Below are 16,060 nucleotides of genomic sequence, written 5' to 3'. Positions count from 1 at the left end.
GTTAAAATAGAAGGACCATGGTCCAGGCTGGTCTGGGCCAAAAGGGAGACCCTGTCTCCAAAACAACCAGAGCAAAGTGGGCTGGGAGCATGGTTCAAGAGGTAGAGCACTTGCCTAGTAAGTACAAGGCCCTGAGTTCAAACCCCAGTACTGGTCCATAAAAAAGTATGGAATCTATCTATCAGAGAGAGTTTTTCCAGAGAAAAGAGCCATTTAATAAAGAAGCTGTGCTTGCACTTACTGTAGGTGCTGATGCTGGTAAAGACCTGGACAGTGAGTGGAGCGATGAGTGCAGGATGCAAGGAAGGCAGGAGGCTGAGGAGTGTTGAAGACGTTGGGCCTAGTTCCAACCCAGTTCCTCCATCAGTAACTTCAGTCTACAGTAATGGCCTCAACTGACAGTCTCTCTTCTAGTGACCTTCTATTTTTCTCCACTTTCATGACCACAATACCCATCACATATTTCCAAATGTCATTACTTAGATAAGTTCTACCTCTAAAATCTTCAAGGTCAAAACTCACTATCCATAAATTCCCACTATTTCAGCTCTTTATTTATTACCTCTCACTTCCTACACTCCTCACCTTCAACTAGATTTTATAAACCTAAAGCCCAATGCTATAAAGTTTTAAGATTATAAAGTGTTACAAGCCAGGAGCTAGTGGCTCAGGCCTGTAATCCTAGCTACTTTCGAGGCTGAGCTTGAGAGGATCACAGCTCAAGGCCACTCAGGGCAAAAAGTTAGTGAGATTCCATCTCATGGTGGCATGTGACAGTGGGATTTGTAAAGTAGGATCCTGGTCCCAGCTGGCCTAGGCAGAAAGTGAGACCTTATCTCCAAAACAACCAGAGTAAAAAGGGATGGGATGTGGCTCAAGTGGTAGAGCACCTACGTGGCAGAGCACCTACCCAGCAAGCATAAAGTGCTAAGTTCAAACTCCGGTATACTGCCATAAATAAATAAATACATAAAAATCACAGTTGTTACTATATCTTTACACAGTAAAATTATATTTTGATATTTAAATGATATCAAGTATTGTTCTACAGCTGTATTAGAATGGTCATCAGTTATATAAATCATCACCTAATTAGAATTTCTATTCGTGTTGCCTTATTTTTCTATCTGAAAGAGCTGAGAAGCAATTCCTGTGGATTCCCAGGTAAGCTAAAGGAAATACATTGAATCATTTAAGTTAATTCCTATAACTAAAATTTTAAAAGTTTGTCTAAATATATGTCAGACTAACTCCAGCCTCTTAAATTATTTCTAGTACATTTTTCACATATGAAAGTATTAAAGAATTCTAGCCATGACTGGACATGTGGCTCAAGCAGTAGAGCACCTGCTTTGCAAGTCCTAGCTCTGAGTTCAAACCCCAGCCCCACTAAAAAAAAAAAAGAATTCTAGCCAAAAACCTTGAAATAAAAGTAATATATTTAGTTTGAAATGAGTTTCAACATTTGGCAAAGGTAATAAAATGAAAGTACTTCAAAGTAAAACTTACATGACTAGGCTTTATTTTTAAGTTACATGCACAAACACTACAAAGATAAGCATGCTTTAAGCCCCTCTCATTCATGATTCCAGTACACCTCCTGGAGGGAAGAGAAGTGTCGCTCTGTGGTTTGAGAAAAGAGGCCGTGAGTCGCAGGAATAGAGGAATGACACAGAACACCACTGGAGCTAACTCTTCAGATTCTGTACCATGTTGCTCACTACTACTGGTTAAGAAGTAAGGTTCTGTACTGGCAGCTGGGGATACACAGAGGTCAAGGAAATCAAGATGTTCTCATGAGGTTTTCACAGACAAAACAGATAGGACACAGGAGTTACCACTTGGTGGTTTAATCACAGGGATAGTTAGAATGAAGAGGAAGAGCAGGGTGAGATAAAAGGGGAGTCTGATATAGTTAGTCTCCAGTTAGAGGACGCTTTAGGGATGGGGTGAGGCTGAACACAAGACCCCTGGAGTGAGGTGGGGTCAGTTACAGTAGGGTAAGGAAGCGGGTGAGGAAATGGCAGTGAAGACTGTGCTGAGGTGGGAAGTAACCGACCTGAAGAAGGTCAGCATGGCTGCAGTTCCAGAGGCAGGTGACCTGGTGAGATAGTGCAGTGGCCAGAGGGCCCTCCAGGCTACACTACGTAATTTAGGCTTTCTTGGTGTGAAAAACAGGAAACCACCAAAGGATTTTTACACTTGGGAAATGTTAGACTCAGCCTTATACTTTCTATTTTTTTCCATCTTAACTTGTTATTTGCAACTTCTACCTTCAGGAAGTTTTCTTCAAAACACTACCCTTGTAAAATAATTGCACGTGGAATGTTTTCCCATCTGCACTCCAAATGCGATTCTCTAAAGCACACGACGGCCTACGCACCCAGTGTCCTCAGGAAGGGCAGAGATGGGGCCTCCGTCGAGTGGACAGGGGTCTTGGGGAGGAGCGTCCGGGTCCTTTCTAGCTTGATTTGCAGCGATGTTAGCCACTCGGTGTTGCAAGTCCCACTTTCGAGCCACGTTGTTAATTGTTAACCTTTTCTTCTCCTACACAAAGTTAATTGCGACAAGAATTATATAACGCAAATCTGTGAAGACAGAATCCAAGGAGCGTATTCTGTGCCTTCTTGTAATGCTTCAAAAAAGACCATTGCGCACACTCTAAAACTAAGTTCAGAGGCCTATATTTATCCCACATGTTCAAGCATCTTAGCAATGGTCTATCACCCTAAAGGAAAAATATTATACGCAAACAATAGTTACTTCTTAGGATTTTAATTTTATTAAAAGTAAATATATAAACCTTGAAGAGTGAAAATTTACTACCTGAAATTTTAATTTGACAGAAATTTATATGCTTCTGTCTTTAAACCAAGCAAGAAAAAAATGATAATATATTGACATTGTTCTACCAAATAATTAGGATGATCTTGGTTGGGGGGGGTGGGAGGAGGAAGAGAGGGATTCATCAGTTCTAAGTTTCACAACACAAACTGTGATGTCTTAAAATGAAAAAATATTATCTAGACTAGCAAAAGAAACCATGCTAGGCTGAGTGTCTCTAGATACATAGTTTATAAGAAGAGGAAGAGGTTCACTTGGCTGTGATGAGTGATGAGTGGCTCAGGCTTTTTAGAGCAGATGGCTGAACTTGACCCCACTCTGCCCTAGTGCATTCTGAGTGGGGCTCAGGAGCCTGAAAGCCTGACAAATTCCCAGGCACTGCCAGTGCTGCTCATTCAAGGACTGCACTCTGAGAACCACTCACTGAGGGCATTAAGGCTCAGCTCTCACCCAGAAACCCTACTGAGAAAAGCTGGTCAAGCTATGAAGGAAACTAACGTCTCTACTCCACTTGCAATCAGTTTATAGTAACTGTGATAAAGAACTCTGCTGTAAAGTCTCCATCAGCAAAGTCAGCATTGTAAAATGGCATAGGAATTAGCTCAAAATCCCTCTCCTCTTTCCAGAGAGTACAGATTTCTAGTGAAAAGTCTGCCAAGTGGGACATGGAGCCCTCTGCTCGCTCTGGAGCCAGGGAAGATGGATGCAAAGATTGTCTGTCCGTTCCCTCAGAATCATTATTTTTAGATAGATCTACTTGCCTATATTTATTTTTCTAAGATTTTAGCAAGCATGTGTGGCACTGGATAGGAATGACAAGGAATGTGGCTTACTGAACTGAACTAAACTTTTTTTGAGGAGGTGAGTGGGTGGGACTGGGGTTTGAACTCAGGGCTTTGAGCTTGCAAAGCAGGTACTCTTACCACTTGAGCCACACCTCCCAACCCCTAAAGTAAACTTTAAGGCTTTTATTTCTCTGGTTGAAAACGTTGTTGGCCTGGAATCTTTTCTTCTGCTGTCTGGTATTTTACATCAGTCTATATAATTAAGTGGGTCGCCCTTAACACGTATATACTTTTGAGACGTTTCTGATGTTTTATGAATGTCCTCCTATCCAAAGCAAGTAGGATTAAATTCTATTTCAGTTATCTGCTGGGGATTATGCCAACCCAATTCTTTTAATTTTTTTGGCAAGACTGGGGTTTGAACAAGTGTACGGTAGGAGCACTGTCTCCTGAGCCACACCTCCAGCTCCTTTTGCTCCGGCTATTTGGAGACAGGGTCTCGCTTTTTGCTCTGGCAGCCCGGACTGCCAGCCTACTTTTGCTCCCCACAGGAGCTGGGATGACATTTGCTACCATGCCCAGCTTTTTCTATTGATACGTGATTTTGTAAACTTTTTGCCCTGACTGGCCTGGAACCCTGATCCTCCCAATCTCAGCCTCCCGTGTAGCTTGGGACAACAGGCCTGTTCACACACTCAGCTATTGGGTGACATGGGATCTTGAGAGCTTTTTGCTCAGTCTAGCATCAAACCATAATCATCCTGGCCTCAGCTTCCCAAGTAGTTAGGAGTACAAATGTTAGCCACTGGCACGCAGCCCAACCAAATTCTTAAACTAAGCAATGCTGTTATTTTTACTCAGAACCAAGGTCATTGGCTCCATGCATTTGGCTTTCTGGCTGACAAGGGTTGGCAGAAAAAAAAATTAGTAAGGTAGATCTAGTAGTGTTTTCTACTCTCTAGGTCTCTCATACAAGTGTTCTGTATGCCCAAGAACTTTATTATGTATGTGTGTATGTTCTTTTACTCATTTTTTAACTCATTCACTTATGCATCAGACACCAGCAATTGAGGCACTTGGAAATGCTCGACAATGGCATTACCTGGCAATGGTCATCTTGCTCTTTCAGATTTTTAATAGGACTGCCTACAGCTATATTTCCTGTAAGCCACATTACTTTTGGCCAGTTTTTAGGGGTATTCCAGGATGAGAAAGACTAGAATCCTGTTGTCTGAATCAGTGAAAAGGTGGATATGGCAGGACAGGGCTTAGGGGCAGCTCATTATGGAATAAGGGAAAACAAAAGCTGGGAGGCGCTCTGGGGCCACAGAAAATTGCAGGGGAGGAATCTGCCACACATTTAATAAGCTAACTAACTACCTTTAATGTCATTGTTCCTGGCTCAGGGACAAGTCTTGTTTTGTGGTTTGCTGTTAATTTAGGAATCATTTTTTTCATAGATTTGAAATGTACTGTCTGATCGGTTTTGACAAATGCATATACTTGTTTAACCCTAACTCCCATCAGATATAGAACACTTTCATCCTCACAGAATGTGTCCTGGTTTTCTAAGACCATATCATACAACTTTGTACATCTACTTGTCATTTTTGAATTCTGAATGTTATTTAATTTTAAAGAGAAAGGCACCTATTTAACACAATGAGCAGAGACAATGGGGATGACAGCCTTGACACTAAAATGCATCAATACAATTATACATTTGAACCTCTCTTTGGTAAACTTTGTTAATATAAAACATCTTAAACCAAGTCATTTAGTAATATCTGATATGCTCAATCATCAAAAGCCAGTTTAAATACATTTTCTTTCCTAAATTCCTCAAGATCTTTACCAGTTCTATATCCAAAGAGCTAATAGAGAGACTTTTTAAATTTAAAAAGCTATCATGAAAAGAACAGGAACTGTTCTTTAAATTAAAAGCTATCAGTAAAGGTGAAGTGCTCACATGTGTGATACACAAGATGTGCACTTGTACGAAAATAAATACTACAGTTTCCACTCATTTTTAAACTCTTCTTTTAAAATCTCTAGCTTAGGTAAGTATTTTGTAACATACGCCCTTAAACAGGTTTGTTTAAAGACGGTGACTTGCAAGCATTGGAGGAGCCTGTTTACAGGGACTAGGAAGCTGTGGGCACCACACACACAGGGCGGGCTGCAGGACACACCTTCAGGAGTGACTGCTTTTGACTCTCCCGCTTCTTCTCTTCCTCTTTTTTGGCTACAACAGATGCCACACGCCTTTCTTCTTCCTAGATAAAAAAATTCAGAAAGCATTATGAAATGTTTAATGTTTGGCCCTCTTCAATGCTAATATCTTTAGTCCTGGATTCATGGCTTTCTTCTACAGGGTATACTACTTGCTAAAAAATAAAAATAAAATAAAATGCCCTCAATGAAAAAGTTGGTATGTCTCTCTTTCTTTTCTGTCCCCTCCGAATTCTAAAAACTCATGCATTCTTACGTGTGTTCTTAACTCTCTGGAGAGGAGATGAACACAGCTAATTAACACGAGAAAGAAATGGGGAGCGGGGTTGTGTAATTTTTCTTTATACGAATTTTCCTTGGACTCTTATTTTTTGATCATACTTCAGTAAATCTAGAAGAAATAAAACCTACAAGATATACATTTTAGCCTCCCTTTGTAAGCTTCACAGATACAAGACTACAAAGCTTACAAAGTTAAAAAGAATCAGTCATAATCGCAGTGCTCTAGCTCAAAGCTTACAATCGTGGTGTATCACTTTAAAATTTAAAAGTTGTATTCTGTATATATGGCCTGGACCATTTTCCCCTCTGAAGAATGCCAAATTTTAATAGAGTAAATTATAACCATGTATCTTTAAATTTCTCATTACCAAAACATTTATAGGTACTGAAAATGATGTCACAACATGAGAAGACAATTTCCTTCAAAATATAAACTTGAAAATATTTTCAGAGACAGAAAAGTAAAAACCATAATAGAGTTAAGTAAACATGCAGGACTCTTAGAAATGAAAAATGACAAGAAATGAAATGAAATTCACTAGAGGGTCCAGTAGCAGATTACACACAGTTGAAGAGTCAGTCAACTAGAAACAAGATCAGGGAACTTCCTGTACACCTTCACAGCACAGGCGTTCCCAGCTTCGTCATCTCTGGCACTATCCTTCCTGCCTCCCACCCCACATGGTGAGCTCCATGAATGTGTGGGTCATGTTAGCTCCTGGCACACAATGGCTTCTTGATAAATATACACTGAAGGAGTGAGCTAGTGAGTATATGTCCAGAGTCACACAGGTAGCAACACAGCCAGAACCTGACCCAGAAGCCATGGCCTGCAAGAAATGGAAATTGTGCTGCTTTTTATAATAAAGATATATTTAAGTGTATTTTATTGATTATGACTTAGTTGTCTTAAAGGGAATAGGAATTTAATGTGACTTTTGGTGAATTTAAAGTACCTTTTACAATGTGGAAAATAAGCATTCTTAATTAAAAAAAAACTAAACATAGGTAATGGGAAGTAAGCTGAATTTAAAAAATTAAATGTTTTCATTTCCTAGCTTTAGAAGATAGCTTGATTTGGTACAACCTACAGAGTACAACCTATCTCAGTAAACATTTTTTAAAACAGCAGAAACACACTGATGCTCAGTGTTAACTCATCTGTAAGATGTGAGCTACAAACAGACTGGTGATTCAGGAGCCAATTTCAGACAGTGCTGTAAGCTGTGTGGATCACGTACTGCACATACTTAAGTCATGATTTCATCGGATTTTCTAAAAGAACTTGAGCCTCTATTAAAGGCAATGGGGCTTTAAAAGGAAACCTAAACCTTGGAAAACTGGACTTGCACCAAATTAATTTAAATATTGAGTGTTTTAAGCAATTTTTACATTTGATGGCTATATTTTAGTCCAAATAACTAAATTTAGAAGCAAAAATAAACCTCTAATTGTGAAGATAAACTATAAATCTGTTGGTAAGAAGAAAAAAAACTGTAAAATTCTGGCACCCTCATGATACTAGTCCAATTTTTGGGACAAAAGCCATATCCTTTATGTAGCAAAAGAAAGAGATCTAGCTGGGACCAGTAAAATGGGACTCTTCCTTACTGTAGTTTGATCACAAAGACCCACTATGCAGAAATAGTTTCAAATTAATTAGGCAGTGCAGTGATTTCACAGTGTTTGATAACCTAAATTATACATTAGCAGGTTGCCATGCTGACAACAATACATGTTATATGAAAAGCTATTTCGCTCCAAAATAAACAATAGTAGTCCTAATATAGGCAGCAATTTACTACGTGGAATTAAAAAATTAAGTGGCAATGTAATTGTATTAACATTCTTTAGAACAGATAGTTATAAACAGTTATTGTTTGCCTTCAGTACGAACAATATCAAACAGACTATAAAATTAGGTTTTTGTTGTTCAAGAGATAGCCAATGTTTTCCACTCAAACAATCTCTTTTAACAGATGCAGGTGATTTTTCCAGTGTCTTAGTGCTGAAGTGAAGATTAGAAACCATGCCACCTGGCCTTTACTTGCCCAGGAATATCAGCTAACAAATACTGTGGAAAAAAGAAGGCTGGAACATGGGAGCTTATGCTTGTGTAACAACTTTAAAACTGACACTACTGTGAGGCTTTAAGGTTTATTTCTTGGTCATGCAAAGAACACTGCAGCTGTCTTCAGTGTAGTGGCTAAGCTTTCACTGGACAGAATCTTCAACTGGATATATGTTTCCATAAAGACCAGAATGTGGGATAAAAGTACAAAGAAGATGCTTCTGCCTGGAGATGACAGTCATTACTTCTGCTCACATTTCATTAGACAAAGCAAGTCACATGACCGTGTGGAACTTCAGATGGGAAGAGAAGTAAGAGAACCAAACGTTGCCAGCCGCAGTATTGCCTACCACATACCTGAGATGAGGTATTCTGGCCTCATTCTTGCTAGTCAGGTGGCTCTAGCACTTAAGTCTTGCCCCCAGCTCTTTTTGCTGTAGTTATTTTTCAGATAGGGTCCTGTTTTTTTGCCTGGGTCAGGCCTTTGATTTAGCTCCTCCAACCTATAGCCTCCCATGTAGGTAGCTGGGACCACCGGCATGGGCCACCACACGGGCCTTATTACCCCTTTTCGAACATCCTTGGAGGATGACATCTTCTAAGTTGTCGGAGACAAGGCTCCCTTTGTGAGCCATTCTGTCTTGACCTTGCTCACGGTTGTTTGTCCCAACTTCTCCACCTCCAGCACAAGATGGCGCCGTCCCTGCTTCTCTTCCGGGAGTTTACCTTGCCGCCGGCACGAACGTGCACCCTATCAGAAGTCCTATAGCAGAACCAGCCAACCAGCCTGCACCTCGTCGTACCCCTCACTCCCTCAGCACATAAATACCCCTGTGTGAACAATAAAATTTTGCAGCTTGATCAGAACCCTTGTCTTGCTGTCTCCTTCGTGTCTCTTGTCCCTTCATTCTTCCCCTTCTAGGTTCGCTACCCACGCTGATGTGTCCTGCAGGACAGGACACTAAGTATCTCCTTCTACCTTCCCCTCTGTTAGCTCATGAAGCCAGGTGCTCTGGAAATGCCCCAGATTGCTGCCACTCCTCTAAACCCTAAGATAATAGTGCAAGTGAGATCTGAGCATTGAAGAAAGAAGTGGGGTGCCTGTCTTGGTTTCCTGATTTCTTTGTTCCTATAGATAAGCAGTGTTTCAAGCCACACTGACTTTTAACCATCACTTCTTGTAATCACCTCCACTTGAACTTGTCAATTCCAACACAAGCTCATCTTCTAGAGTCCTGCATCTGTGCAGAGGATTGTTCTCCGATGGTTGTCAGGGGTAAAGTCTGCTATTTTCAATTTATCTAATTTTTATCTTGTTAAATTCTTCTTACTTTTCTAGATGAGAGGTCAGCTACACGGGACCAGACAGTCAACACTTCTGCCTTAGTTACATTCTTCATTTTCCCTTTTTTCTATAATATTTGAAAACTATATATAAAAATCCTTCTTAGTTTGACAGCTGTATAAACCAGACTGCAGGATGGATTTGGCCTGCAAGCTGTAGTTTGCCAAGCCCTGTCCTACACAATTGGGTTACTTTTGGATTCTGATTTGATCACAGTATATCAGGATCTTTAACTTCTCCAGTTCCTGTCATTAACATACTTTATCAGAATGACATCAATGTTTTCTCATGCAGACATGAACAAAAATGTTGAACAGAATGAGCCAGAGGAAAAACTCTCATGGCATGTCAGTAGAGATTTCTCTAAAGGCTACCATCACTCCATTCTTCTGTACATATACTTGAACCAAAAATCCACTTAGCCAGCAAGGAATGGTAGCTCACACCTGTAATCTCAGCTACTTGGAAGGGAAGATTGGAGGACAGCTGGGCCAAAAAAAATTAGCAAGACCCCCATCTTGATCAATAAGCCTAGCATGGTGCCACACACCTGTCATCCCAGCTATGCAAAAGGCCACAGGTAGGAGGATAGTGGTCTGAGGCCACCCAGGACCCCCAGTACTTACTCAAAATGATGTCGTAAAAGACTCTGCCAAATGCTTTGCCTAAGTACCAAAACACTGTTTACAGCACTTCTCTGGGTCTATAGATAACTCCCTGATTTGATCATCACACATTGTGTGTGTGCATTGATTACACCCCACAAACATGTACACACATCAGTTAAAAACGTCTGAAACAGGAAGCCAATAGTGGGGCGTGAGCTGTTTTTAGTGGAGGAATTCTGCCTCCTAGTGATCAGTTCTGGAAGTGCTCACAAGCCATCTTTTGATAACACACGAGTTCTTTCATAATCAACATCAAGTTGACTGACACAGTCTGGGGAGTTTCTATCTGCCTTTAGTGACAAACAGACAGGATTAGATTGCCTTGTCTTATTACTCTGCATCATGTCCACACACAACTGCCAATGGTTTAGTAATTGATAGACTGCAGCCCGTGAGGCCAAGCTGCAAGGAACAAAGGCAGATCATTTACGTATGAACTGCTCATGTCGGTTTTCACAGTACAAGGGGAGAGTCAGCTAGTCTCAGCAGACTAGCTAGATCCAAAGCCTAACACATCTACTTTCAGGTCTTTTACAGACAAAGTTTGTCAACTCCTGCCCTATGTGGGCCTGGATTCAAGCCCATTTATTCACCTATGCTGGCTTCACTTTCATCTTATTAATCTGTATTCTATTCTTTGTAGAAGAAAACCAGTCTTCCTAGGAGAGATGACCATAGAACAGCATCACCACGTCTCCGGACGCTTTTCAGGTCAGGGTGGCACAGCTGACCCTGGGCTGAGCCCTTCGCTTATCATATCACCCATCCTCTAGGCTGCTACCAAATAAGATACTGTTTTAAACAGGCAAACTATTTTACCTACTTAGAGGGCTCCACCTTTCATGCCCAAGATAAAAGAATACCTGGAGTCCGTATGATAAGAAAAAGTCCTTGTCCTCACCTGTCAGACGCGTTTTGTCTCCCACTGTTTTCCCCACGTCCACTCAGTGCTTAGTCACATTGAACACTCTCAGAGCTCCACTGTATTTCGCTGCCTTTACTGTCTGTAGACGCATCCTCCTTCTTTGTCTCTCCAGGTCTTGAGCCTTAGAGCTTTCCTATTTCTCAGATGGACTTCGGGAGTTGCTTTGCTCTTTGATAGGGTCTTGTCTTGTGGGTCCGTGCACACAGAATACTGTTCTAACAGTCTAACACCTTGTTCTACAACAGCCATACACAGAATAAAACAATGTCCCCTGAAAGGACATTCTATAGCAGATGTTGACAAACAGCAGTCTAAGAGCTGGCCACTGGTTTTGTAAATAAAGTTGTACTGGAACACATTGCTGTTCACGTGTCATCTGTGTCTGCTTCACACTGCAGTGGTGGAGTTGAGCAGTTGCTGGAGACTGAGGAGCCTGTAAGCCTTATAGTATCCATTTCTACATGGCTCTCTCGTCTAACTGGATGGTCACTTTGCATTGTGATCTAGCCAACGCTTGCTTCTGCAGGGCACTGTAAGTAACTCTAGGGTACGAACTGTGATCTGTCATTTCTAGTGTCTAACACGACGCTGCACAGAGACCTCTCAGTTTAAGAGTGTTTCAGGAAGTTTTTCACAGTTCCTCTAGGCCAAAAGAAACACATAACAGTTCAGTTTACTAAGTGGTTAGGCCCAAACAACTGAGTAAGTATTTATGTCCTACTAACATAATAGCTATCTGAAAAAATAACACATGTAAATTGAAAGAAACATATTTTACAGTATTAAATAACCACGATCACCTACCAGTTGTGTGTGGCCTTCAGGGCATTTCAAAGTTCTCAAACTGAGCAGCAGATTGGATGCTGCCCCCTTGTTTCCTGGTCCCCACTGATTTGGGCACAGTATTCGTTTTTATCACCACTGAAATGTCCACTGAAAAGTCAGCTTTGCAAAGATATTAGGCAACAGAAAGGAAGGGAGCATGTTCCAGTGCTGAAGAAGCAATCTACCATGAGCTACTGGTTTGCTCAAAGTCTCACTGCTTGGTTACCTTGAAAATAAAAATATGCCACTGTGCCCAGTGTGTGCAGACACAACGTGGAAGCCTCAGCCTCCGTGCATAGGTCATTAAATATTTGGGTAATCCACCTCAGCTAGAACGTTTATGTGGCAAATTTATACAAAAATTTAATCCATATTTTTTAAAGAGGAAAAATAGTTACAGGACAGGTGTCAGGAACCTTTTTCAGTCACACAGCAAAAGCTTTGGCTTGTAGGCTTTTCAGTCTCTTTAGCAACTACTCAACTCCACCACTGCAGTGTGAAGCAGACACAGATGACACATCAAACTGTGGGCTTCATCCAGTGACCAGGAATGTGTTCCAGTACAACTTTACAAAACCAGGTGGCCAGCTCTTAGACTGTTGTTTGTCAACAGCTGTTACAGTGTCCTTTAAGAGTGACATTGTTTTCCCACTTAAATTATTTAAAAAGTTATCCACAAAAAGTGAGACTAGTTATCAAGATTCATACTGATACAAATAAATTGAAATTTTTATGAGGAATGGGATTCTGAAGGGAAAGAATGAGTTCACAAGGAGAAAGCCTCACCTTCATTAGAAAGGGATAAACAGGAACACAATACCTGACAGATGCTATGAGGATAAGGCAAAGTCATCTGTGTAAGTCAACTGTGAAGGCCATCATTCAGAGAAGCAGTGAAAGGCAGATATGGTGTGAAAATTAGGTGCAGTGATTTTTCCAGTGTTTATCTCTCAATCTGTGGGTTACGTTGTGGTTTTATAGGGGAGTCTTTGCTTACAGAGTTGCTGGGAGATCCACTCAGCATCGAGTGCTTTGTAGTGCACTACTCTTCTGTAGCTGTGAGATGGTTTCCAATTAAAAATTAATTTTAAAATGAAACACAGAAGGAACCACTGGTCTCTGTGTTTATATTTGTATTATGTGCTCTGTAGATGCTGTCACTCTCTCTTTACAGAACAGATAGTCTTCTTTCACTGCCAGGTGCCCAGGCCCCATTTTCTCACCTGGAATTTTCAAGGGCAATGATTGTGGACAGTGTCAGTTTCCTTTGTTTAGCCACAGAAGCCAGGTAAATGCCACTCTGAGCATTAGCAAGCTAGACTACACCCTCAGCATCATGTGAGCTAGAGAAGGAAAGGGAACATGTTAGGGATGAAAGAAGGTGGCTTCTATCCCCGAAGACTGAAGATTGGTTGGCTAGACAATCTGATGTGGACTTGCTATGGAGATGTCACATATAGTTCAGTACTAATTATACGAATGGGTCAACCCTGTCCTTTCCCATTTACCTCAGCCTCACCAGGAAGAGCAATTAGAAATACCTAGGATGCTTAACTAAGAAGGACATGGGGATAATGGTAAAGAGGTACCCCAAATACAAAACAAACCGAGAGGACTGTATCTCCATCATGAAACAGAGGGAGAGGGAGGACCCTAGGAGACCCCTGGTATTCACGAATTCATCCACATGTTTAAGTATTTGCTAGGCACTTAGGCGTCTACACTGCTGTTGAGGCATAAGTAAAATGACACACTGTAAAGCTGGTCTACACAGAATAAGTCACTTGGCAATTGAGTAAACCTAGCTGCAGGGCCTACATCAAAATAAGCACAGTTGAGGAGAAAAAAAAACAGATGGAGCCTTGGGATATTTTTCTGGGGCTGAGATGATGGAACTGAGGTTACTAACAGATGTTTTCTGAGAACACAAAATACTTAGATACAATCAAATAGAGCCAGGCAAGTCTCTTCAGAGCTGCTTGGGGCAATGACATGCTGATTAACACACACTGTGCACCTAGAAAGCCGGGCACCATATGCTGGGTTGATTTCCCTTAGTCAGCAGCCACATCAAAGTATCTGAGCATAGACAATGTCAAATAGGCACTGGATGATTAAAAGGGAGGAGGAGTCACACCATGATAGTTCCATACAAAGCTTCCCAGGTGCCTCATGCTCACCTAAGGTTTTATTCTTTTATTTTATCTGCATAGAGATTCTAAGACATAATTATGATTCTTTCTTTACTTGAAGGAAAATGAGATGTAGAAAGATTGAGTAACCTGCTGAAGGTCACATGGTAAAATGTGGCCAGGCCCAGGCTGTGGACTGAGGAAGAGTGGTGCAGTATCAGAGTTCTTACCACTACACTGTGCTAGTTAATGAAACTCTTACTCATCCATTCCAAAGAAAGTATTGGTTGGATATTAAGCAAAAATGGGAAATAGACACGATGACTAACTAAAGTAGAAGGCTAGGGATTTGAAAAGCCCTAGTCAGCAAGATTGGAGACAGGAGCACGTGGTAAAAACTCCACTTATCAACATGAAGTATACGGTCATGATAAGCCAGTTCCAGAGCGTGACACATCAAGAGCATTTCAAGCAAAGGCCAGGCGCCCTCGCTTCCTGATGCAAACACTGAAGGCTCTCACCGTGATTCTCTTCATGTCTAGCTGGCGCAGCTGCATCATGTTCTGAAGGACAGTGTGTTTGTACCATGACTCTTGAGCTATTGGATTGCCATCAAACGTGATGTCTGAGAGGGACGTAGAGTCAGCAAGGCAGGAAACACTGTCAAAACTGCAGGAGAGACAGAAACCCCTAGATTATTCTAAGGCCATTGAGTAATACTTTCAGTTTTTTAAAATAGGCTTTTTAACGACCGATTTTAGATTTACAGAAAAACTGAGAAGATAGTACAGAGAGTTCCCACATTGCACTCCCACTTTCCCGTTATTAAAATCTTGTGTTAGAATAGCACACTTGACACAATTAGTTAACCAATACCAAACTCGATTCTACCCAGATTTCCTTACTTTTCACCTCATGTTCTTTTTTCTGTTCCAGGACACCATATTGTATTTGGGCTTTGTTTCTCCTGAGGCTCCTCTTGGTTGTGACAGTTTCTCAGACTTCCCTTGCTTTGGTGACTTTGGCAGTTTTGAGGAGTACCTGTTGGTTATTTCACAGAAGCCCTCAAGTAGACTTGTCTGCTGGTTTCTCACGACTAGAGGTGGGTTAAGGTATACACTACTAACATGACATCACTGTGGTACTGACCTTGACCACCTCGCTGAGGTAGTGCTATTCAAGACTGTCCAGTGTAAAGTTACTGTTCCCTCCCCTTCTTTTCCTACTGAGCTCTTTGGAAGGAAGTCACTATGTGACATGCAGCCCACACTCAAGAAGTACTTAAGTTCTCCCTCCTGGAGGTCAGAGTTTCTAGTAAATTACTTGGAATTTTTCTTCCCAGGAGATTTGTCTTTTGGGCCCATTTATTTATATCAATTTAGACTTATAGATATTTATTTTATACTTTGGGTTACAGTGCAAGTCCCTGTTTGTTGTTTGAGGTGTTCCAGATTTGGCCATTCTGGAGATTCCTTTGATTGGCTTTCTGCTCCTTGACTTCCTTCAATGTGGAGAATATATAGCACTTCCTTCATTTCTGTGGTACAAGATTTTGTAGACTTGTATTTCCTGTCCCCTTCCTAGAGCCAGCCAATTTTCTAAGCAATCCGATTCCTTTGATTGGAAAATGGTATTGGAAACAGAGATCTGGGGGCCAGGCGGACTTTGCTATTGTATCATTTTCTTAGACCCTCTTGGCTGAGAGCGCAAGAAAGTATTTGTGTGTACACTGACCTGTGTACACGCACGTCTTAACATTTCTCCATATAACCCTCTGTGCCTATATTAATGTAAATACAGGTTCATACTGATATCTCTAGAGCTAATCCACTATCAAATGGGTCATTGTGCTCTCTTCCTCTGGCTTCTCTGAACATTTCTATTTCAACAAGGAAAAATCTGGCTTCCACCATTGGCTACCCATGTACTGAATTATTCCATTACAGAATAT

General features: G+C 41.1%; 1 protein-coding gene across 8 annotated transcripts in view; it reads right to left on the bottom strand.

Moving 5' to 3' along the window:
• Lrrc49 (leucine rich repeat containing 49) overlaps positions 1-16,060 on the bottom strand; it is a 126,168-nt gene that overhangs the window by 43,245 nt on the left and 66,863 nt on the right. For all 8 annotated transcript variants that reach the window (XM_074061912.1, XM_074061913.1, XM_074061916.1 and 5 more), the window contains 3 exons: positions 14,631-14,778; positions 5,822-5,905; positions 2,384-2,547 (listed from right to left, as the gene is read on the bottom strand). In XM_074061912.1, coding sequence (XP_073918013.1) covers positions 2,384-2,547; positions 5,822-5,905; positions 14,631-14,778 — 396 coding nt within the window. The remainder of the gene's footprint in view (positions 1-2,383; positions 2,548-5,821; positions 5,906-14,630; positions 14,779-16,060) is intronic.

This window comes from Castor canadensis, chromosome 19 (assembly GCF_047511655.1).
Source record: "Castor canadensis chromosome 19, mCasCan1.hap1v2, whole genome shotgun sequence".
NCBI lineage: Eukaryota > Metazoa > Chordata > Mammalia > Rodentia > Castoridae > Castor > Castor canadensis.
Note: the sequence above shows the minus strand (reverse complement) of the source record. Positions and strands in the feature narration are given on the sequence as shown.